General features: G+C 40.7%; 1 protein-coding gene and 1 non-coding gene across 3 annotated transcripts in view; both read left to right on the forward strand.

The window, feature by feature from the left end:
* ATP6V1E1 (ATPase H+ transporting V1 subunit E1) overlaps nucleotides 1-24,580 on the forward strand; it is a 36,886-nt gene continuing 12,306 nt past the window's right edge. The window contains exons 1-4 of one of the 2 annotated variants that reach the window (XM_025851760.2): nucleotides 2-170; nucleotides 5,723-5,788; nucleotides 11,261-11,370; nucleotides 11,983-12,049. In XM_025851760.2, coding sequence (XP_025707545.1) covers nucleotides 138-170; nucleotides 5,723-5,788; nucleotides 11,261-11,370; nucleotides 11,983-12,049 — 276 coding nt within the window. In that variant the 5' untranslated portion in view covers nucleotides 2-137. Of the gene's footprint in view, nucleotides 171-5,722; nucleotides 5,789-11,260; nucleotides 11,371-11,982; nucleotides 12,050-24,580 lie in introns of both variants that reach the window. The other variant, XM_073886968.1, reaches the window with a different exon arrangement.
* On the forward strand, nucleotides 9,177-9,380 carry LOC112808748 (small nucleolar RNA SNORA74). The gene has a single exon (XR_003204421.1). It is a non-coding gene; the product is annotated as a small nucleolar RNA SNORA74 (small nucleolar RNA).

Raw genomic sequence — 24,580 nt, forward strand, 5'->3', positions numbered from 1 at the left:
TGGCAGGAACCGGAAGCCGGAGTTATAAAGCGAAGGAAGCCGAAAGCTCCGCTGGCTTTTCTTTTGCCCTTCCTTCCACAGCCCCCTTCCAGCCTAAGGTAGAGCCAGTGGGCCTCCGGCCTAGCAGAGCTTTCGCCATGGCCCTCAGCGATGCTGACGTGCAAAAGCAGGTGAGGACCTGCGGTTGGGTCTGGCGAAGTCGCAGCGCGGGTCCGGGGGTGGCGGACTAGAGGACGCGGGCCTCGGGCAGCCCAGATGCCGGAGGAGGGTCCCTTACTCCAAGTCTCCCGGGCTTAGTAGGCTGTCTGCAGGAGGGGAATTTGACCCACAGCTCCTGTGTCTTCAGCTACGGTTTTGTGCGCCGCCTTCTTGAATGTGCTGGCTTTTTGGCTTACACCTCGGCGTTCCCTGTTTTCCCAGGGTATTCGCTGTGGTTGTTAAGAGCACAGAGGTGAAAACAGGGTTTAAATGCAAATCGAATGCGAGGATTGAAGACCTCCTTTTCACTTGATTTTTAACCCTGAGGGAAGGGTTCACAGTACGATAAAGAATGCTGACGGGAGAGAGTTGCTTCCAATGTTGTTTTGAGGTCATTCATTGAATTGTTAATCTTCATTTTGGAAGGACCTCCTCTATCATAATGAATTGTAATCGTTGGTCTCTCACTAGTGTGTACGTTAATGTTTATTAGTAATGCAGAATTCCTCTCAATTTATGAACGCCAGCGCCAGTGTTTGGCACAAAGTAAATAACGTTAATGGAAAAAATTATGGAAGTCGTGAAGCTACATCATTTTTGCAAGTGTATCAGTCCTGGGAAACTAGGGTTTTTTTGTTTGTTTGTTTTGCTTTTTTGTTGTTTCGTTTAATGTGCCATACCTTCAAGTTGTAGGCATTAAGAAAGTTACAATTCGAAAGACTCCCAGGAGAATACAGTGGCATTGATAGGCCTGTAACAAACATGGGAAAAAATGGTTTCCATTTGCCCTGCCAGAGATACTCTGAAACCAGGGTCCTTGAATTTAGTAGTCATATTGCCAGTAGATTTTTCAGAGAAGGAAACATGCCTGCAATTTAATCTACATAGTTTAGAGAACTAAGTCTATTTTTTTGAAGTACTAGGAAAATTCTCTGACTAAATCTCACTTACTGGCTTAGGAATCTTCTTAAATGAGCAATAAAAGTTTTTTCCTTGGATATTTCCATTTCCTAGAAGATGACTTTGCATTTTATTCTTAATCTAATGTGCACTAAGAAAAGTGGAGTGTTTCTTCATCAGTGGTTTTGTGCTAATAATCACAAAAGGGAAATTGTGTAACAAAAATACCATCTATGGATAAGATTAAGAAATCTTATAATATTCTTACAAAACAGTGGGGTTTTTACATTTATCACTGCTGCTTCTGATTTTTACTGTAGGAAAAACTTGGTGCATTGGAAAAGTACAGTGCCCTCCACATCTTCTAGTAGTCACAGTTACAGTGCTGATTCTTTTTTTCCACTTTTTCCTTCATCATCTCCCCTACCCCTTTGTTATAATCTATTGAAGAAAAAGCCTTCCCCAGGAAAAATATAAAGGTGTATTTCCTTGGAATCTAGACCAAAACCATTTTTTCTTTCTATAAAATTGAAAGATGAAGGAATCTATGGTCTCTACCCCTTAGGTAAGCTACATAAGGGCAGTGTGTTTTGTTCCCTGTATTCTCAGCAGTGAATAGACCAGGCACCAAGCACGTAACAAGTGCTTATAAATTGCGGATTCCTTGACTTCTTCCCCATTGTATTAAAATACTTGCGTATATTTGCTTTTTTGTCTGGGGAGTAATGTTATTTACTTCAATTTTTGAAGGAATCGGATTTCAAAAATCTTAAAACCCAGTAGGGTTAGCAGGAAGATGAAAAGTATCTTTTAAAACGGAGGTAGCCTCCTTTAATTTAAGATTTTTTATTTATTTATTTGACAGAGAGAGACACAGCGAGAGTATCTTTTAAAGGCTAGATTTTTCTGCCTTAGGGGTGGAGTTAAATGTCCTGAAGGGCTTGACTATTTTTCCTGTTGGAACTCTTGAAGACAGAATATGATCATGTTGGCTGTAAACAGGCTTCTCTGACCTGGGTTAAAATGAGTGTTTTGCTCTAGGCTGTGCTGATCTAGTCAAATCCGGTGGAGGGTCCAGCATGAGTGATAAAGGCAGATAATGCAGGTTTGAATCAGGGTTCACCTCTCCAGGCCCACTGTGCCTTGTAGCATTTATAAACACCTGTTTTGGTTACTGTATTAAACTACTTTTAAAATTCCAAACTGAGTTCAGTAAGGCTTCAGACTGAACTTGTGGAGATACCATTCCTTACCATGAACACACAAATCTGTGGGGGCTAATCCTTTTAGCAAGGTCACAGTGATTTTCTATACAAACTACCTCTGGATTAGGTACCCCAAATATTTCAAGGCCTGAGATTTCATAAGTATTGTATTACCTATGAAATAGGCTTTGATTATCATAATTATTTTGGTTCCTCAAGCATAAGGTAGTTGCTAAGAATTTTGACAAAAAAGAAATCTTCCCTTTCAAACCATACTGTTTTTTCTTTAAGACTTTGATGCCATGAGGGTGGATTATTAATGCACTTTATATTTTTTAATTTTTAAAATATTTATTAGAGTGTGCACGCGATAGAGCACAAGTGGGGGGTGGGCAGAAGGAGAGGGAGAAGTAGGCTTCCCGCTGAGCAGACGCGGGCCTCCATCCCAAGACCCTGGGATTATGACTTGAGCCGGAGCAGACGCTTAACCAGCTGAGCCAGAGAGGCGCCCTATCAGTGCCCTAAATATTTATTTTTAAAGATTTTATTCATTTGACAGCACAAGCAAGGGGAGTGGGAGGGAGAGGAAGAAGCAGACTCCCCACTGAGCAGGGAGCCTCCATCTTAACCATTTTTAGCTGTACAGTTCAGTAGTGTCAAGCATATTCACATTATTGTAAAACAGATCCTCACTCACCTGTGTGTATATTATATTTATGGTATCTTTGTGGTACATGGAAAAGTTGGGAATTGTTTCCAGATTGTTAAACTCTAAAAAGTACTTGGGATATCTCAGTAGGCTTAAATACCAACAGGTTCTCATTCATTCACAAATGTTTATTAAGCACCCCCTACAGGGGTAGTTGTTCCGTGTTCTGGTGTTTTGGTGATGTGAAAAATAAGATCTCTATACTCGTGGAACTTAAATGGGAGAATTAATAAACACAGGGAATTAGGGGCTCCTGGATGGTTCAGTCAGTTAAACATCTGATTCTTGATTTTGGCTCAGGTCATCATCCCAGGGTCGTGAGATAGAGCCCTGCTTTGGGCTCCGAGGTCAGCTCAGAGTCTGCTTGAGATTTCTCTCTCTCTGCCCCTACCCCCGCAGGCGTGCTCTTTCTCTCTCTCCCAAATAAATAAAGTCTTTTTAATAAAAAATAAAAGAACGGGCGCCTGGGTGGCTCAGTCATTAAGCGTCTGCCTTTGGCTCAGGTCATGATCCTAGGGTCCTGGGATCGAGCCCTGCATCGGGCTCCCTGCTCCGCGGGAAGCCTGCTTCTCCCTCTCCCACTCCCCCTGCTTGTGTTCCCTCTCTTGCTGTGTCTCTCTCTGTCAAATAAATAAAATCTTTAAAAAAATAAACACAACAGTTAACCTAGAGATTGGTATTTTTTAAATCATCTTTTTTTTACTCATCATTTCTTTCAGATAGAGCCCCTATGAAATGAAACTACCAGTGAGTTTGATTAGCCATAGTACTTGTATATTCACTTGGGTGTTATTTTTACATCTTCCACTAGAGATAGTACTTTATTTATGAGTCTAAAAAAAAATAAAACTTCATTTTTGAGTCTAAATTGTTTCAGTGACCCCAAGCCCCGTTCAGAAGACTTCAGTGGACTTTATTCTCTGATTGTAGCCAGAGAAGCCTTATAACAAGTACCTCACCTTATAGTTTAGTTGTGGATAGGTACAAGTAAGCAAGGAATTAACAATATGTGTTTAGGTAGAGGAAGTGCAGAGGGCCCTAGGTGCACATTGGTGAGACCTTCAGGAAAGATTTTCCAAAGGAGGTGACAGTTAAGTAAGCTGAATCCCGAGAAGTTAGCCAGGTGAAGGGAGGGAGAAGAATATTCCAAGTGGAAGGAGCAGCATATTTGAAATCTTGGAAGTGAGGAAGAGAGTGGTGAATTTAAGGAACAGAAAAACTGAAATAAGTTTAGTAGGACAGGAACCAAGAGTCTGAAGAGTGGCAAATGGTGACGGTTATGTTTCATATGATGCTGGCAAGGTAAGCATTGACCAGATCACATACCTTCTAAAATCTTTACACTTTTATCATAAAGCAGATTGGGGCGGGGTGGGGGAAGAGTATGATACATCATGAAACCGGCATTTTAATTTTTTTAAATTTATTTTTATTTTTTAACAATTTTATTTATTATTTGACAGAGAGAGAGACAGCAAGAGAGGGAACACAACCAGGGGGAGTGGCAGAGGGAGAAGCAGGCTTCCTGCTGAGCGGGGAGCCCAATATGGGGGCTCAATCCCAGGACCCTGGGATCATGACCTGGGCCAAAGGCAGACGCTTAAGCGACTGAGCCACCCAGGCGCCTGAAACAGGCATTTTTTAAAAGATCCTTCTGGTTGCAGTGTAGAGTTGATTAGGAAACAAGGCTGAGGGCAGGGCGACGAAATTGGAAGCTGTTGTAATAATTTAGCTGAGAGATGGTGGTAGCAAAGACTAGGATAGTGGCTATGAAGGTGGAGAAATGTGGACAAATTAAAGAACTATTAGAACTGATAGCACTTGGTTGATTGGATGTGAGGACTGAGGTACAAGGAAGGGTCAAAGTCAGATGTTGGTGCTAGTCTCAAGATAGAGATCTTACTGGGCAGAGGGGAAGTGATTAGCAGTTATGGAGTGTGTTGGATTTAGGTTCCTGTGAGTTGGCTATCTAAAGAGCAGTCTAGGAGGCAGAGGAAGAAGAGGGTGGCCCTGAAGGAGGACAAGGAAGTCATGGAAGCAAAGGGAAGAGATTGTTCATATTCGAGAAGGGAGGGATGACCAGCATATCAAAAGATGCTGAAAGATCGATTAAGGCCAAGATTTAAGGGCTAGGAGATTATTGTAGTTTTATGAAAGTAATTTCAGTGAAGTGGAGAGGGTAGAAGTCAGATTGAAGTATGTTGAGAGTAGGAGGTAAGAAAGTTGAAAAAGTATGGAGCACCTGGCTGGCTCAGTCAGTAGAGTATGTGACTCTTGATTATGGGGTTGTGAGTTTGAGCTCCATGTTGTGTGTAGAGATTACTCAAAAATAAATCTTAAAAAAAAAGTTGAAAGGGTAAATATAGATCTCTTTAATTATAGATGGAGAAGAGTAAAAGAAGGTGCCGGCTGAAAGGGGTATGAAGTAGAGGAGGATATATACTCAGTCCTCCCTCCCCCATAGACTCCATGTTCCTTGAGAGGAGGGTAATGTTCTGTGTGATGTTGAATATTGTGTCTGGTCCATTTGCTACAGCAAATTCCAGATTGTAAGGTACCCGAAACCAGGAATTACCTCATTTGTCCTTGTACACAGTGCCTGGCACATAATACGCTTTCAGTAAATGATTGATTATTGAATGAATCAGAAAAGATAGATGTATATTTTTTTTGTTATAGTCAAAAATAAACCTTTTCTTCTTCCTTCTAGATTAAGCATATGATGGCTTTTATTGAACAAGAAGCCAATGAGAAAGCGGAGGAAATAGATGCGAAGGTGAGACTCCATCTTCTGGGTTCCAGAAGTTCTCAGAATTTCATAGTGTGAGGGCGCCTGGGTGGCTCAGTTGGTTAAGCGACTGCCTTCGGCTCAGGTCATGATCCTGGAGTCCCGGGATCGAGTCCCACATCGGGCTCCCTGCTCAGCGGGGAGTCTGCTTCTCCCTCTGACCCTCTTCCCTCTCATGCTCTCTCTCTCTCCAACAAATAAAATCTTTAAAAAAAAATTTCATAGCGTGGCTTTGCTAAGCAGTAATTAGTAAAATTGCTTCACAACACATTGCATAGGACTGCTAAGAATGTGTCTTATCTTTAATGTTAAAAAGTAAATTTTCCTGGACAACCTTCTCCGGTCCCCTCCCTCTTCGGGAGCTTTGTACTATCACTCAGTAAACTAATTAATTGATTAATTTTCCTTTCTGAGCATTCTAATTGCCAATAAGTATCCTGAAATTTTATGGTAGGGAGTAGAAAAGTAATAGATAAATTTTCTCATGGAATCTGGAATCTAGACATTTAGCATCTATGACTAATTATGATAGTTGATTAGGGGAGGGTATAGTATTTTTATGTTGTTATTTTTCTTTTTCATTAATTTGTGCTTGTTGCAAAAAAAAATAATAGTTTGGAAGTGTATAAGGTATAAAATGAAAGCCCCTGTCCATTACAAAGGTAATACTTGGTCATCAATTTTGAAATTTTATATATTTCTAGTTGCACTTTGTTTATACACAGTATATCAAGTTGTTCTTTTCCCTAGGTATAATCATAATGGGCAGAATATATTGTTTAATACATTATTTTCATTATCTTTTTTTTAATATAACTTTTTTTTTTTTTTTAAGATTTTATTTATTTGAGAGCGTGAGAGCGAGCCAGGGGAGAGACAGAGGGAGAGGGAGAAGCAGACTCCCTGCTGAGCAGGGAGCCTGATGCGGGGTTGGATCCTAGGACCCTGAGATCATGACCTGAGTCGAAGGCAGCCGCTTAACCGACTGAGCCATCCAGGCGCCCCTAGTTAGCTCATTTTAAAAATGAAAGTATTTGGGGCGCCTGGGTGGCTCAGTCATTAAGTGTCTGCCTTCGGCTCGGGTCATGATCTCGGGGTCCTGGGATCGAGCCCCGCATTGGGCTCCCTGCTCAGTGAGAAACCTGCTTCTCCCTCTCCTACTCCCTCTGCTTGTGTTCCCTCTCTCGCTGTGTCTCTCTGTCAAATAAATAAATAAAATCTTAAAAAAAAAATAAAATGAGCTAACTAGAGAACAGAGAAGCTAAATGACTGGCCCAAGATCACACAGCTGGTACTTGCAGAGGAGATCCCTAGCCCAGCACTTCCTAGTTAGGCTGATACCTGAGTTATAATCTGTTAATGGCATCTATATGCCTTTGTAGGTTAACTTTTTTTTTTTTTTAATAAAAATAAAGGCTATCAGGGGCGCCTGGGTGGCTCAGTTGGTTAAGCGTCTGCCTTCAGCTCAGGTCATGATCCCAGGGTCCTGGGATTGAGTCCCACATCAGGCTCCTTCCTCAGCCAGGAGTCTGCTTCTCCCTCTGACCTTCCTCCCTCTCATGCTCGCTCTCACTCACTCACTCTCTCAAATGAATAAATAAAATCTTAAAAAAAAAAAATAAAGGCTGTCAGATGAGAGTATGGAAGCAAGAACTTCATTTTTCCTTCAATGACTCCAGAAGAGCAGGAAAGGAGGAAAAGGTAATTTTTATTTTTTTTATTTTTTAAATTTTTTTAAAGACTTTATTTATTTGACAGAAACACAATGAGAGAGGGAACACAAGCAGGGGGAGTGGGGAAGGGAGAAGCAGGCTTCCCGTGGAGCAGGGAGCCCAACGTGGGGCTCAATCCCAGGACCCTGGGAACATGACCTGAGCCGAAAGCAGACACTTAATGACTGAGCCACCCAGGTGCCCCATGGAAAAGGTAATTTTTAAAAACCTACACTGACAGGGGCACTTGGGTGGCTAAGCATCTGCCTTCGGCTCAGGTCATGATCGCAGGGTCCTGGGGTCAAGCCTCACGTCATCGCGGGTTCCCTGCTCAACAGGGAGCCTGCTTCTCCCTCTCCCCCTGCTTGTGTGCCCTTACTCTCTCAAGTGAATAAACAAAATCTTAAAAATATATATATAAATAAAATGAATAAATAAAAACCTGTGCTGACAAGCATGGTTGTCGTGAAGATAGTGTCCTGGGAAGCAGCTGGTGCTGCAGTGCCAAGTGGGACAGAACAAGGTTGGTGTTACATGAGGTGCAGGAGTAGGGTCCTGTCCCCTGGCAGATGCTGCAGTAGTGACATTGTTTACAAGCTCCTCTCTCTGTTGTATCCAGAAGCGCAGTCAGGCACACAGTGGCCCCCCAGCAGCAGGTCCCGGGCATTCTGGAAGCTCAGGCAGAGGCTGCCGGTGTGGAGATGAGCTGCACAGCGCTGGTGCAGAGGATGGGGGTCGTCAGTACTATCAACATTTCCCCCAAGAGCTCTTGAGAGCTCTAGCACGGTGTGCTCTCATTCACAGTGCTCCTGAGCTCCAGTGTAAAGGTTATTTAAAAATAAAATCTTAAAAAAAAAATTTATCATTTAAGGGAGAAAAGACTCTTTTGCCTACCACTACTATAACATAACAGCTGATAGAGTATTGTTTAATTTTGTTTGATGGTCGTAGGAGCACTTCAGTTTCTTGTATGATTAGTGCCCTTATTTCCCTCTGGGACAAATGTAGAAATTCTATTTCAGCTGATAAATGCATTTCTATTTGAAATAGTCTTATCTCGGGATGCCTGAGTGGCTCAGTCGGTTAAGCGGCTGCCTTCGGCTCAGGTCATGCAGGATCTTAGGATCCTGGGATTGAGTCCTGCATGGGGCTCCCTGCTCATCGGGCAGTCTGCTTCTCCTCTGCCTGCCATTCCCACTGCTTTGTGTGCTCGCTCGCTCTCCTCTGGCCAATAAATAAGTAAAATCTTAAATAAAAAAAAAAAAACATTGTATCTCGTGTAACACAATCATCTTTATTTCCCATGATAGGTATAGAAAAAAGCTGTTAGGCATTTCTTTTCATTTACTTATTTGTAAAGATTTTATTTATTTATTTGAGAGGGAGAGAGCACCAGGGTGGGGAGATACAGAGGGAGAGGGAAAGCAGACTCCCGGCTGAGCAGGGAACCCGCTGAGCCGAAGTCAGTTAGATACTTAACTAACTGAGCCACCCAGGTGCCCCAGGCATTTCTTTTAGAATATAAAAGCTCAAATACCTGTGCCAGCCATTAAACATTCAAGTGGACCACTCTAGCTAACTTTGTAAAATCATTTCATACTGCTTAAAAATCATAGCCATCTGACACACTGGTAAGATCACCTTTTAAAAAAAATGACCGGTCTTCCAGCAGTAGTCAGCTGTCCAGATAGAGCCATTCCTGTGATGGTGTTACACTGCTGGAAGAGGGCAGTCCTGTCGTCGTCTTCCAGTGGCTTCTGTCACTCTTCTGGTGGTGCCTGCTGCTGGTGCAAGGCAGAACTGTGCTTCCTTGAGAGGGTGCTGAACGTTCACTCTGGCCACTTAGCTCTAGTCTGGGAGCAGACACAGTACACCGCATGCTTTCCCTGCATGTTCTAGTTAGACCGCTTTTTCCTTCTCTTTGAGTATTTCCCTTTAATCCTGCTTTATATTCTCTAATATTCCACACTTCGATTCTATTTGATATCCTAAGTATATTCTTCCCCCGGAAAACTTAATTGCAAGCTAGTTTGTCCATTAAAATGTTTTGTTTTTTTTTTTAACGTAGGTCAATTACTATAAACTTCTTTATAAAATATATTCTAGATTGTCATTCAAAGTCTTTCTATATTTGATTTATATTTAATAATAAGAGTTTTTCTGGGGTGCCTGGGTGGCTCTGTCGGTTGGCTGTAGGTTTTCTGGCTTTGTTCTGTAGCACATTTGGAGCCATCATTGAGAAAACAGGAGGTGCAGAAGATGACTTTAACACAGAAACAGCTGGAACTGTGACAGGCATGTTGTATATATGTACAGGCAGTCTTCGAGGGGTAGCACAAGGTGCTCTAGCAGGACTAATGCTTCCTAGCTTCTGCACACTATATAACTGGGAGCATACGAAAGGCTCCTTGCTCCAACAGTCACTCTGAAGATTTTGACAACTTATGAATGGAGGACACTTTAGTAGTCATCTAGATCAATTTATGCATCAGCTTAGTTATTCTCTCTTCCTACAATTAGTTTGAAACATTGGAGATTCCAGTTTGCTGTGATGAAGATTCATGGATGGGGGCACCTGGCTGGCTCAGTCAGTAGAGCATGTGACTCTTGATCACAGGGTCATGAATTCCAGCCTCATGTTGGGCATAGAGCTACTTAAAAAAAAAAAAAAGAAAAAGATTCATGGATGGTTGACCAGGACTGGCACTCCTTGCAGCCCTTGAGTTAAAGCCAAAACCCTCTGGTAGCTGAGTAATGTGGTTTTCTCCTACCCCCTGCACTGGAAAACTACTTACTCCCAGAATTCAGGTCATGATTGTTGTACTGTATCACCACATTTGTTTATTTAATGATCTGAAAATGTAATGTTGCTTTGTATTCCCAGTAAAATAGAAAAGAATTTAAAAATTAAAAAATTAAAATAACTGCTCAATAATTTACACTCATAAAACAAACAACTTACATTTATATAACTTATAATTTTAAAAGGACTGTTAGATTTATGTTATTTATTTGACCTATGAGGAATGGATACTGTTCTATTTATTTTTTTAAAGGGAGGTGGGTGGGAGGGGCAGAGGGAGAGAAAGAACCCCAAGCAGACTGCACGCCTAGCTTGGAGCCCAACGTGGGACTCGGTCTCACAACCCTGAGATCATGACCTGAGCTGAAATCAAGGATCAGACACTTAACCAACTGAGCCACCCAGACACCCGAAGAATACTATTTTAATTATTTTATAAGGGAGGACCAGGACTGAGATTACTTTACCAAATTTTTTTAGGCAGTAACCCAGATCTAAGCTCCAAATTCTGTAGTTAAATGGATTAAATTTAGAATACATAATGATTTTTTTTCACATACCAAATCTACCTGAATATATCCTTTGTAACTTTGTGACTGGGTACTGTTACCTTTTTTTTTTTTTTAATTTTTATTTTAAGTAGGTTCCACATCCAGTGGGGGGCTTAAAATCATGACCCTGAGATCAAGAGTGGTGTATGTTCTACCAACTAAGCCAGCCAGGCGCCTGTGGGTACTATTATCCTAGATCAAATTTTTAGTTTTCTGGTTCATCATTTATGTTGAAAATCACTGGTTATCCCTTTTGAGTAAATTAGAAATAAATTTTGAAGACAAGTCATAATAAATTACTATTTTTGATATGGAATACAGTGCTGCTGGTTGCCAGCTGCTTAAAATAAAACTCAAAATCTGGTGTAATGAATTAATAATGTTTCCTTGATAGGCAGAGGAAGAGTTCAACATTGAGAAAGGTCGTCTTGTGCAAACCCAAAGACTGAAGATTATGGAATACTACGAGAAGAAAGAAAAGCAGATTGAGCAGCAGAAGAAAATGTAAGTAGATCCTGGTACCGTATTAGCTAAGGAAGCTTTAAAAAGTCAGTGGGACGGGGCGCCTGGGTGGCTCAGTTGGTTAAGCGACTGCCTTCGGCTCAGGTCATGATCCTGGAGTCCTGGGATCGAGTCCCGCGTCGGGCTCCCTGCCTGGCGGGGAGTCTGCTCCTCCCCTGACCCTCCCCCCTCTCGTGCTCGCTCGCTCTCTCTCTCTCTCTCTCTCTGTCTCGAATTAAAAAAAAAAAGTGGGACAGGAGGACAGAGCAGGTGCTTTGGCGTCAGGCAGGTATGGGCTCAAGTCTTAATTGGACCACTTAATATACTTGTATGACCTTGGGCAAGTTGTGTAATTTCTTTTTCTTCATTTGTGAAAATGGAAGCATCACAGGATTATTGAAAGTTGGAATAACTGATACGAAAGTGCTTGCCACTTGGTAAGCGCTCAATAAATACTTTATCTTTGAAAATAAGTTGGTAAAAACCACTAAATGTATTTCAGTGGGGTTCTCTGGGGTATATACAAAGAGAAGTATCTGTACAAAGGAAGCTGTATATTTCTCTGTAGTTTTTTTCTTATGCTATACTGATACTATTTTTCCATGCCTTTTGCAGTCAGATGTCTAATTTGATGAATCAAGCAAGGCTCAAAGTCCTCAGAGCAAGAGATGACCTTATTACAGTGAGTAATTTGCTCCTATTATAAGATTATAAAATGTTTATTCACTTACCCATTATAGAGAATTCACTAGTTAGCATTAGCTAATTAAGGAGTTGAATGATTTCTAGAGAGAAAACATTTGGCCAGCAAATGATTATACTAGGTTTTGTAATAAATACAAAGTGAAGGGTGCCTGGGTGGCTCAGTCGGTTGAGCGTCCGACTCAGTTTTGGCTCAGGTTATGATTTCAGGGTCATGAGATTGAGCCCCGAGTTGGGCTCTGCTCTCAGCGGGGAGTCTGCTTGGAATTCTCTGTCTCCCTCTTCCCCACCACCATGCGCTTGGGAAGTATTGTCTTCTAAGGAAGAAGGCAGAAACCTACAGAAACATACCACTTAGTTGAGAAAGCTTAAAGGTATTCAAATTAGCCTGCCTGGCTTGGTTGGTAGAACATGCAACTCTTGGTCTCAGGGCTGTGGGCTTGAGCCCCACATTGGGTGTGGAGTTTACTTAAAAAAAAATTGTGTTCACATAAAGGTATTTGAATTATATTTTAGGAACCAACTAGGATGCCTGCTGTCTTCACTGTTCTTCATGGTTATGTTGGAGGCCCTAGATTCCTTTAAGATGGAGAAATAAGAATTATATACAAACTGGGAAAGAATAAAGAATTATTTTTTGCAGATATGATTTTCCACACAAAAAATACATCTAAAAAGCAATAAGAACTAGTAATTAGTTCAAAATGGTGACTGGTGGGGCACCTGGGTGGCTCAGTCGGTTAAGTGTCTGCATTTGGCTCAGGCCATGATCCCAGGGTCCTGGGATCGGGTCCTGCATCTGGCTCCCTGCTCAGCGGGGAGCCTGCTTCTCCTCTCCCTGTGCTTGTGCTCTCGCTCTCTCTGTCAAATAAATAAAATCTTAAAAAAAAAACAAACAAAAATGGTGACTGGCTACAGAGAGAATATACAGAAATTAATAGTTTTTCTGGATCCCAACAATAACCAGTTAGCATGTAAAAAAAAAATAGATTCTTTTATAATGGTTACAAAAATTATTAAATTATTATGAATTATTAGTAAATAAGACCTAAGTGAAAAAACTATATAAAACTAAAAGTATAAAACTTGAATAAATGGAAAGCATACCATTTTCTTAGAAGATTAAAGAAACAAACTAATATTGTAAGCTATCAATTCTTATTAGATGAATCTGGTGTGGCAGCAGCAAGAATGGACTTAGTGTGTCAGTGTTGACACATTTTGCAGGGGGACTTTCCAGACATTGACTAATGGTTGACTTCTCCTCTTCCAAGTCCAATGCTAAATACTGAATTTCAGTCCTGGCTAACTAGGAGAATGGTGGTACTATTGATGAAATGGGAAGTTAGGAGGACAAACTCTTTTGGACATACTTTAAGGGGCCAAGAAACCTCCAGTTGGAAATGTCTGTCAGGATGGTAAGGGGCTGAAATTCAGGACAACAGAGATCACTTATTAACATAACTCATAATAGGGCGCCTGGGTGGCTCAGTTGGTTAAGCGACTGCCTTCAGCTCAGGTCATGATCCTGGAGTCCCGGGATCGAGTCCCACATCGGGCTCCCTGCTCAGCAGGGAGTCTGCTTCTCCCTCTGACCCTCTCCCCTCTCATGCTCTCTATCTCATTCTCTCTCTCAAATAAATAAATAAAAAATCTTTAAAAAAAACATTAACATAACTCATAATACTTCAAATTTGAATGCTTTTAAATTCTAGGAATGTGTGGGGCATCTGCCTTTGGCTCACATCATGATCTCAGGATCCTGGAATCGAGCCCCATCGGGCTCCCTGCTCACTGGGGAGTCTGCTTCTCCCTCTGCCCCTCCCCCTGCTTGTGTGTGCACACTCTCAAATAAAAATCTTTTTTTTTTTAAGATTTTATTTTTTTGTCAGACAGAGCGAGCATAAGCAGGGGGAGCAACAGGCAGAGAGAGAAGCAGACTCCCCGCTTAGCAAGGAGCCTGACGTGGGACTTGGTCCCAGGACCCTGCGATCATGGCCCAAGCCTAAGGCAGATGCTCAACCAACTAACTGAGCCACCCAGGCACCCCTAAATAAAAATCCTTAAAAAAAGTTAAAAAATAAATTCTAAGAATGTGGGAAAATAGGAAATCTGTTGCTAAGTTATCTTCCCACATGGGAATGAATAGTTCATCCTTTATAAAATACCAAAAAGAGGACTGGAGAGCTTTGTGTGGAAATGTTGACTGCAGAATACCTCAGGACAACTGTTACCTAGTATCTTCACTAAAATGTTGAGTTTCGGTAATCAGTGGTTGATTTCCTTCCACGGGATTCAAATTTCTTTAGCAACCTGATTGACTGACCTAGTTTATAAGTTGGACTTAGAATAATAACCACCTTAGGGGGGGTGGTTTCTTGTAGAAGAACTTGGGTGGGCTTAAGAGTATTTCAGCTTTGGGGTGCCTGGGTGGCTCAGTTGGTTAAGCATCTGACTCTTAATTTCGGGTCACGCCATGATCCTCGGGATCATGAAATTGAGTCCCACGTGGGGCTCTGCTCTGGGTATGGAGCCAGCTTGGGATTCTTTCTCTTCCTCTCACTCTGCCCCTTTCTGTCTCGGGGGAAAAAAAAAGTCTTTTAGCTTTGCCATGTTAGTTTGAGTAAATTATTATTTCTGACCCTCAGTTTCCTCTTTGGTATGTATTAATTATGATACTTGGTTCAGAGGGCTGGGTTTTGTGTTTCCTTTTTTTATAGTTTTATAATTATGTAAAAAACATTTATTTTTGGGCTCCATGCTGGGTGTGGAGCCTGCTTTAAAAAAAAAATCAAATTTATTTTTCACAAGTGTCATACGCACATTAAAAGATCTAAAGAATCAAATCCATAAAGGTTTATGCCAACAAACGTCAGTTTCTTGGCCCGATTGAAACACAGGGTTCTTAAGCTCTTACGAGGATTGAATGCGAGAACGCATTTAATTCCTCTAGCTTAACACTGGCATATGGTGTTTATTTAAGAAGTGTTACTTGCCTTTCCCCACCTCATTTCCTCCAGGGGGTAACCCTTCTTTTAATAGGTCTTGATGGTTGAAATATTCTCCCAGCTTCTTGGTGCCTTTGCTCAGAAAGCCCCTGGACCATAAGTTGCTGTATCTTTGATAAATGCCCAGAGTCAAAAATAACAACTGTGACAACTACTGGGTAGATGCTGTTATTTGTACAATTCAAGAGTTTAGAGACCTGTAACTTAAATATCTCAGCATTCCTCAAGATGAGTGCCAAGGGTTATAGCACATATTGTTAAATGTTACAATTTGACCAGTTAATAGGTTTTGTATTTGCTTTATCTGTTTTTATGCTCCCCTTTTTGAAGATTAATGATACTAAAAGTGGAAAAGATCCTAAGAAAGATCATCTCTAATATACTATAGAAATGCTTTTGATAATATATTCTCTAATGGTGTACTTGTCTTAGATGGCAAACAGGTTTTATAACCCAAAGTAAACAACTCAGTATTTTAGTAGATCTAACTTCACTTCAAATTAAAGTTATTATTTTTTCTTGTCCTTATTGTTTGCTCAACCTGATTTTTTCTTTTTTTAAAGATTTTATTTATTCCCTGCTTCACGGGAAGCCTGCTTCTCCCTCTCCCACTCCCCCTGCTTGTGTTCCCTCTCTTGCTGTGTCTCTCTGTCAAATAAGTAAAATCTTTAATAAAAAAGAAAAGGATTTTGTTTGGGGTACCTGGGTGGCTCTGTTGGTTAAGTGTCTGCCTTCAGCTCAGGTTGTGATCCCAGCGTCCTGGGATCAAGCCCCGCATCGGGCTCTGTGCTCGGCGGGGAGCCTGCTTCTCCCTCTCCCACTGCCTACCTGTCTGCCTACTTGTGCTCTCTCTCTCTCCCTCTGTCAAATAAATAAATAAAATCTTTTTAAAAAATAATAAATAATAATAAATAATAAATAAAGATTTTATTAGAGCACAGGCGGAGGGGAGGGGCAGAGGGAGAGGGAGAAGCAGACTCCACACCGAGGAGTCTGGTTAAGGCAGACACTTAACCTAGGGAGCCTAGGGCGGGGCTTGATCCCAGGACCCCGAGATCAAGACCTGAGCCGAAGGCAGACACTCAACTGACTGAGCCACCCAAGCACCCCTGATTTTTTCTTTTTAAAAACTTTTTTTAGGGGCGCCTCTGTGGCTCGGTTAAGTGGCTGCCTTTGGCTCTGGTCATGGTCCAGGGTCCTGGGATCGAGTCCCACATCGGGCTCTCTGCTCAGCAGGGAGTCTGCTTCTCCCTCTGCCTCTGCCTGCTGCTTTCCCTGCTTGTGCTCGCTCTCTCTGTGTCAAATAAAAATAAATCTTTAAAAAATTATCTTTTTTTTTTTAAAGATTTTATTTATTTATTAGAGAGAGAGAATGAGACAGAGAGAGCACGAGAGGGAAGAGGGTCAGAGGGAGAAGCAGACTCCCTGCTGAGCAGGGAGCCCGATGTGGGACTCGATCCCAGGACTCCAGGATCATGACCTGAGCCGAAGGCAGTCGCTTAACCAACTGAGCCACCCAGGCGCCCTTATAACGTTAACTTTTTTTTAAGATTTTATTTATTTATTTGACAGAGAGACAGTGAGAGAGGGAACACAGCAAGGGAATGGGAGAGGGAGAAGCAGGCTTCCCGCTGAGCGGGGAGCCCGATGCGGGGCTCGATCCCAGGAGCCTGGGATCATGACCTGAGCCGAAGGCAGACGCCTAACGACTGAGCCACCCAGGCGCCCCTTAAAAAATTATCTTTTAAAGTTTTTATTTTTAGGGGCGTCTGGGATTTATTTTTTAAAGATTTTATTTATTTATTTTTGCAAGGGAGAGAGAGGGGGAGAACACAGGAGCACAAATGGGGGTGGGAGGAGGGAGGGCAGAGGGAGAAGCAGACACCCCACTGAGCAGGGAGCCAGATGTGGGACTCGATCTCAGAGTCCTGGGATCATGACCTGAGCTGAAGGCAGATGCTTAACCAACTGAGCCACCCCTGTGCCCTAAATCCTTTTAAATATAATGAATTACGAGTTTGGCTTTTAGAAGGAAATTTTATGTGTCATGGGTAGGAAACTAATATCTAAAATTTAGATCATTTACTTAATAAATATCTGATATGCTTACCAAGTGGCAAGCACGATTTTTATTACTAGAGTTATAATAAAATGGAGTCCTTGCCTTTGTGGAACTTAATATCCTAGTAGGCTAAGTATGACTTGTGGTTTAAAAACAAAACAAAACAGAAATTTGGGTTTTTTTTTTCCTTTTTTATACTTCTCTGTATTTTCCACTTTATAGTACCAGTGCTTGTCAACTTTTTTTGCCCTCTAGAATATTTACACGATTATTTTATACTTGAATAACCTCTCTCATCATACACAGTGATTTTCAAATTTTGAGGGAGAGGATATAGAGAGAAAGCACAGTTGTATGGAATGAACATTTTGTAATTGGAAAAGATCCAACTTCAGATCGTTTTTCAAAATAAAGTTTGTGTACCAGGGGGCGCATGGTCAGTTAAGTGACTCTTCATTGCAGCTCAGGTCATGATCTCAGGGTCATGAGGTTGAGCCCTATGTTGGTCTCTGCACTGGGTGTGGAGCCTGCTTAGGATTCTCTCTCCTTCTCCCTCTGCCCCTCCCCACCCTCTCTCCCCCCACAAAAAACCAAAAAACCAAAATATAGTTATCCACCATTTTCTTTAAGAGATGGGTTAAGGGAAGGGGATTACATTTTATAACTTTGAAACACAAAGCCTCAGTTTCAGGTCATATCACACATATCTTCCCCAAATTTTGTAGACCCCTCAGTAGCCAGAGAGTTTGTCTTCTTATTTCCGAAATTGTCACAAACAAAATTCTGTTTCAGTACTATCATCTTTTAGTTTTCATTATTCTATTTTCACTTTCTAATTTCACTGGGTTGCCTTCATAAGCTATTTGAACTGAATTCTAAGTATACTTATACCTGGATTATATCCTGCTGGGCCCTATAGCAGTCTGCATCCAACTGGATTGAGACAAGAGCGTCTGTCTGTACTAGAGCTTTTTGAGTGTGAACCTTAAAAAGAATATGGAACTTATCCTTTGGCTGACTCTCTAATTTTAATGAGCATAAAAATTACCTGGAAGACCTTGTTAAAATGGGGATTCCCAGCCCTATTTCCAGAGAATTTTATGTTCTAGTCAGGAATCAGCTTAAATAAGCAGTCCAGAGTACCCTTGATGCAGTGGTCTGAGAACCACACTAAGAAATACTGCTTTAGGCTTACATTTTTGTTAGAGAATAGGAACTGGTGACAGTGGGAACAGACAAGGAGGTTTGGGCTTACCTCTCAGGTCAAGAAGTAGGAAAGCCTAAACCACGGTAGCAGCAAAAAAGATAAAGAGAAGGCAGGAGCCTCATTGCACAGATCCTACAAAGGTAGTTGTAGGACTTGGCGACTTTCAGATTGTGATAAGTGAGTGGAAAAGAGTAGTCAAGAAAGACTTAGGTTTCCTGGGGTAGGCAACTGGATGGAGGGATGGAGATTAGGAATAAGAGGAGCAGGTGAGGGATGGTGATAAACCTTGGAGTTGGAATAGCTTTAGGAATCCAAGTGAACAGATACGAGTTGGGCTTATGAGAGAGGTTGGGACTTTTTTTTTAAGATTTTATTTTTAGGGGCGCCTGGGTGGCTCAGTCAGTTAAGCATCTGCCTTTGGCTCAGGTCATGATCCCAGAGTCCTGGGATTGAGTCCCGCATTGGGCTCCTTGCTCAGCAGGAAGCCTGCTTCTCCCTCTGCCTGCCACTTCCTCTGCTTGTCCTCTCTCTCTCTATCACATACACACACAAATAAATAAAAAATCTTAAAAAATAAAAAGATATTATTTTTAAGTAATCTCTACATCCAGTGTGGCATTCAAACCCACAACCCCGAGATAAGAGTCACACACTCCACTGGCTGAGGCAGCCAGGCACCCCAAAAGGTTGGAACTTCAATATGGACAACACACAGGTCCCAGGTAGAGCTGTGGGTATGGATGAGATCACTGAGGTTGTGGGTGTCAAATTATAGGGCCATGTAAACAAACTGAGAAGCGTGTGTGTGTATGTACACACACAGTCTACACACATTTATATATATACACACATCTACACACATCTACACACACATATATACACACGCATATCTACACACATATACACACACATTTTTTTTTTATAAAGATTTTATTTATTTGACAGAGAGACAGCGAGAAAGGGAACACAAGCAGGGGGAGTGGGAGAAGGAGAGCAGGCTTCCCACGGAGCAGGGAGCCCGATGCGGGGCTTGATCCCAGGACCCTGGGATCATGACCTGAGCCGAAGGCAGACACTTTAACGACTGAGCCACCCAGGTGCCCCTATACACACATATTTATACACACACACACATCTACACACATATCTACGCACACATATCTACACACACATATATATACACATACATCTACACACATATTTATATATATACCCACACATCTACAGACATATATACACACATATTTATATAGATACACATCTACATATATACACACACATTTATATATATAGACACACATATCTACACACATATCTACTCACAGATATTTATATATATGTATACACACACCTACACATATATACACACCTTTATATATATACACGCACATATATACAGATATATACACATTTATATATATATGCACACACATATCTACAGGCATATAGACACATTTATATATATACACACATACCCGCACAAATAAACACACATATATGTATACACACCCACATACACACCCACATACACATTTATATATATATACATACACACATCTACACACACATATATACATGCACACACATATCTACAGATACATACATATCTACACACATACATATACACATTTATATATTTATACGCACACACATCTACACACATCTACACACACATATATATACACACATCTACAGGCATATATACATTTATATACACACAGACATATCTACACACATATATATACGTACATTTATATATATATGCACACAAATACATATATATACACACATATATATATGCACACAGTCTACACACATATATGTACACACATATTTATATATATAGCACATACATCTACACACACATATACACACACATCTACACACATATATACACATATACACACATATACACACATCACACACATATACACACACCTACACACATTTATGTATACACACATATACACACATATTTATACATATACACATATCTACAGACATATGTACACATATTTATATACACACAAATATCTACACACATATACACACACACACATTTTTATATATACACACATCTACAGACGATATATACATATTTATATATATAGATACACATCTACAGACGTATATATACACACACATTTATATATTTGGACACATCTATACACATATATATAACACGTATATATACAAGCACTCATCTACAAATTCACACACATATTTATATATATACACACACACATATCTACACACATTTATATATATATACATACATATCTACACACATATACACACATACATATATACACACCTACACACACATCTACACACATTTTTATATATATACACACATCTACAGACATATACACATTTTTATATATATACACATCTACACACACATATACACAAATATTTATATACATACATATCTACACACATACATATACACACATCTACAGACATACATATACGCACATATATATACACACACATCACACATACATACACACACATTTATATATATACACAGACATCTACAGACGTATATATTTAGAGACACATCTGCAGACGTATATATACACACATATTTATATATACACACACATCTACACACATATAACATACACATACATGCACATATATACACACAAATTTACAAATATAGATATACACACACACCTACACATATATACACACATTTATATATATACACACATATATCTACAGACATATAAACATTTATGTATATATACACAAATATATACACACATTTATATATACACACACATCTACACACACATATATACACACATTTATATATACAGATACATATCTACACACACATACACACACATGCATATATATGTACATGCACATATCTACACACATATTTATGTACACATATCTACACACATATACACACGTATTTATATATACACACACAATTTCCACACATAGGCACATATATTTATATATATATATATATACACGCAAACACACACACGGTTTTTTTTTTTAAATTAAGTATGCTGTATCCCCAACATGGGGCTTGAACTCACAACCCTATGATCAGGAGTTGCATGTTGTACCAACAGAACCAGCGAGGTACCCCAAGAGTGCAGCATATTTAATAGGCAGGTATTAAGAGATTGCTAAGGAAACAGGAAAAAGTCGTCATGTTGGAGGACAATAAGAAGCTGAGGGAACAGAAAACTTGAACCAAATGATAATCTAATATAGTATCTAATGCTTCCAAGAATCAACATAGGAAGAGCAAAGAGATTTGGCAATCAAGGTGTCATTTCTGACTTTGCCAGAATGCTTCATTTTCATTAATGAAGGCAGAAAGCCAGATTGTAACGGCCTGAAAGATGAGAAGTGACTGCGGCTTGAGGAGCTGAAGGCAGGGTGCGTGGCCTCTTAAGCAGCAGGGCTGTGTGAGCCGTCTGTGTTCTGATCTCTTTCTGGAACACATGTGAAGTCCCTAGTCTTCTGTAGCATGCAGCTTGAGTTCAGTGTACAGTTGAGCTTTTATTTTTTTAATTTATAATGAGAATTGTGTGAAAATAAACATTTGTGTAATTTCAGTTGTCCTAAAGGCGCTTATTTCCTTGGGCCTTTGCCAAGTCTAACTTCTTGCCATCAAGTTTTTTACGGTTGAGCAGACTCAGTAAGAGGTCTGGAGGAATGGGGAGCCAGACTCGGGACTGACAGAGCACAGAGGGTTACATATAAATCAGGGCATACATACGTGCTTTAAATGGGTTTTGCTATTTTAGAACATTTTATTTCTAGTTTTATCCATAGAGTAGGAAGTTAGGTAAGAAGGGGAAGTTGTCAGGCAGTTGGATAGAAAGGGATACTGACAAATGATAGAAGGAAGGGGAAAAATAGAAAACTAGGGTAAAAATGAAATCGGCAGGCTACTTTGCTATCAAAATTGGTCTTAGTTGCATAATCATTTAGTTACTTTTGTCTGCTATTTATCTTTTTTCCTTGTCTGCCCTGATGTTTTCTAGGTTTAAGAGCACAAGCTTTGGAATCCCTGTGAAATCTGAATTTCTATTTCCTGGTATCAGCTGTTTGGTGGGCAGATTTTTTAGCCCCTTCGAACCTTCTGTTCCCTATAAAACGGGAAAAAACATACACCTGAAGCTTATCTAGAATTAAATTAGATAATCTAGGTAAAGTGACTAGTATAATGCCTAACACAAAACACATCTTTATTAACACTTCCCTAAACTTCAGAACTTACTTAAAAATTGCTAGAAGACATACACTAACATATAAATTCTGATTCATCGCTCCTGAAGTAGAGTTGTAGTTTTGTGGTTAAAGAGAGATGAAATAGAAATGTCTTCCAGGGAGGCCAGCTGACTCATCAAATTAGGCAGGGCCGGGGAGATAGGATTTTGATGTTAACATCATAATTGGGTTTTGGTTTGCTACTTTCCGGACCAGAATCCTAATATTTCCAGAATCCTTAGAGGCAGTTAGGTTGAAGTGGGCAGATAGGCCCTTCCAAAGCACTGATATTGATATGTGAGCTGACACGTGAACTGCAGTAATACACACATCTCTCCTTGCAAAAGCTGCGTGGGGAGCCAGATGATAATCAGAGAGTTTGAATTTAGAATCAAAGATATTAATCACTAAGATATTAGTGGTTTGTAACATTGTTGATCATAATTTACTTTTTTCACATGTGATGACCTGTCAAGTGGATGGGAGTACTTAAGACAGGGACAGTACAGTTTGTATAGGTTCGATTTCAGCCTTCTTAGCTGCAGTTTGGCTTATTTTGACTTCCCTACATCCTTGACTGGAGTTGTAGGTGGTGTTAAAACTCCTCATTTTACCCATTTCCAGATTTTTATAGTGGGTTAGTTTTACAGATGGCTAGTATTGCTCTTTACAGTTTGACCTTATTTAATTTTATTCTCTTAGAGCAAACCAACCCCCATATTCCACTCGTCTTTGCTTGACGGTTGTTGATCGGCCCACTCCAGCATGAAGAGAAAAATGCTGGAGGGCTTCCTTGGTGAGGAGGAGACATTTCAGCCAAATGTCTCATATACAGTATATGCTTTAAATCTTTGTGCCCATAAGCTTCCCAGATTGTAAAGGCTTAAACAACTTCTTACCCAGGCTGTTAGGGTTTAATTAATAACACTTCTAGGGGTTAGGTTGTTCCTGATGGACACCTAAAATTAGAGGTTGATTTTTTGATCATCTCTCTCTCGTTTTTTTTTTTTTTAGGATTTGTTTATTTATTTTTAGAGAGAGTGTGTGCAAGTGGGGGGAGTGGCAGAGGGAGAGAGAGAATTTGCAGACTTCCCACTGAGCGGGGAGCCCAAGGCCTTGATCCCACGACCCAGAGATCCCCACCCCAGCCAAAATCAAGAGTGGGGTGCTGAACCAACTGATCACCCAAGCAACCCTGATTGGCTCTTAATAATTGCACTGTGTTCATACAGAAATTTTATTTTATTTTATTTTTTTGATTTTATTTATTTGGGAGAGAGAGAAAGCATGAGTGAGGAGAGGGCCAGAGGGAGAAGCAGATTCCCTGCTGAGCAGGGAGTCAGATGTGGGTCTCGATCCCAGGACCCTGGGATCTTCACCTGAGCTGAAGGCAGGCTTAACTGAACCACCCAGGTGCCCCCAGAAATTTTATTTCTAAAAATGTTCTGTCCAGGGGCGCTTGGGTGGCTCAGTTGGTTAAGCGACTGCCTTCGGCTCAGGTCATGATCCTGGAGTCCCTGGATCGAGTCCCACATCGGGCTCCCTGCTTGGCGGGGAGTCTGCTTCTCCCTCTGACCCTCCCCCCACTCATGTGCTCTCTCTCTCATTCTCTCTCTCTCAAAAAAAAAAAATCAAAAAAAAAAAAAAAAAATGTTCTGTCGGGGTGCCCAGGGTAGCTCAGTTCTTTAGGCGGCAGACTCTTGGTTTCAGCTCAGGCCATGATCTCACAGTTGTGAGATCTAGCCCTGCCTTGGGCTTCATGCTGAGCATAGAGCCTGTTTGAGATTCGTTTCTCCCTCTGCTCTCCCCACCCCCTTACTCATGCGCATGTGGGCGCACTCTCTGTCTAAATAAATAAATTCTCTCAGGGCATCATATTCTACCCAGTTTTTTTTAACCCCCCAAAATAAATTTTCCCACTTTTTTCTTTCTCCCTTTTTTAAGATTTTTTTAAAAAGTAATCTCTACCCTAGATGGGCTCAAACT

This window comes from Callorhinus ursinus, unplaced genomic scaffold (genome assembly GCF_003265705.2).
Source record: "Callorhinus ursinus isolate GAN/ISIS: 27379988/994484 unplaced genomic scaffold, GSC_fseal_2.0 scaffold74, whole genome shotgun sequence".
Classification (NCBI taxonomy): domain Eukaryota; kingdom Metazoa; phylum Chordata; class Mammalia; order Carnivora; family Otariidae; genus Callorhinus; species Callorhinus ursinus.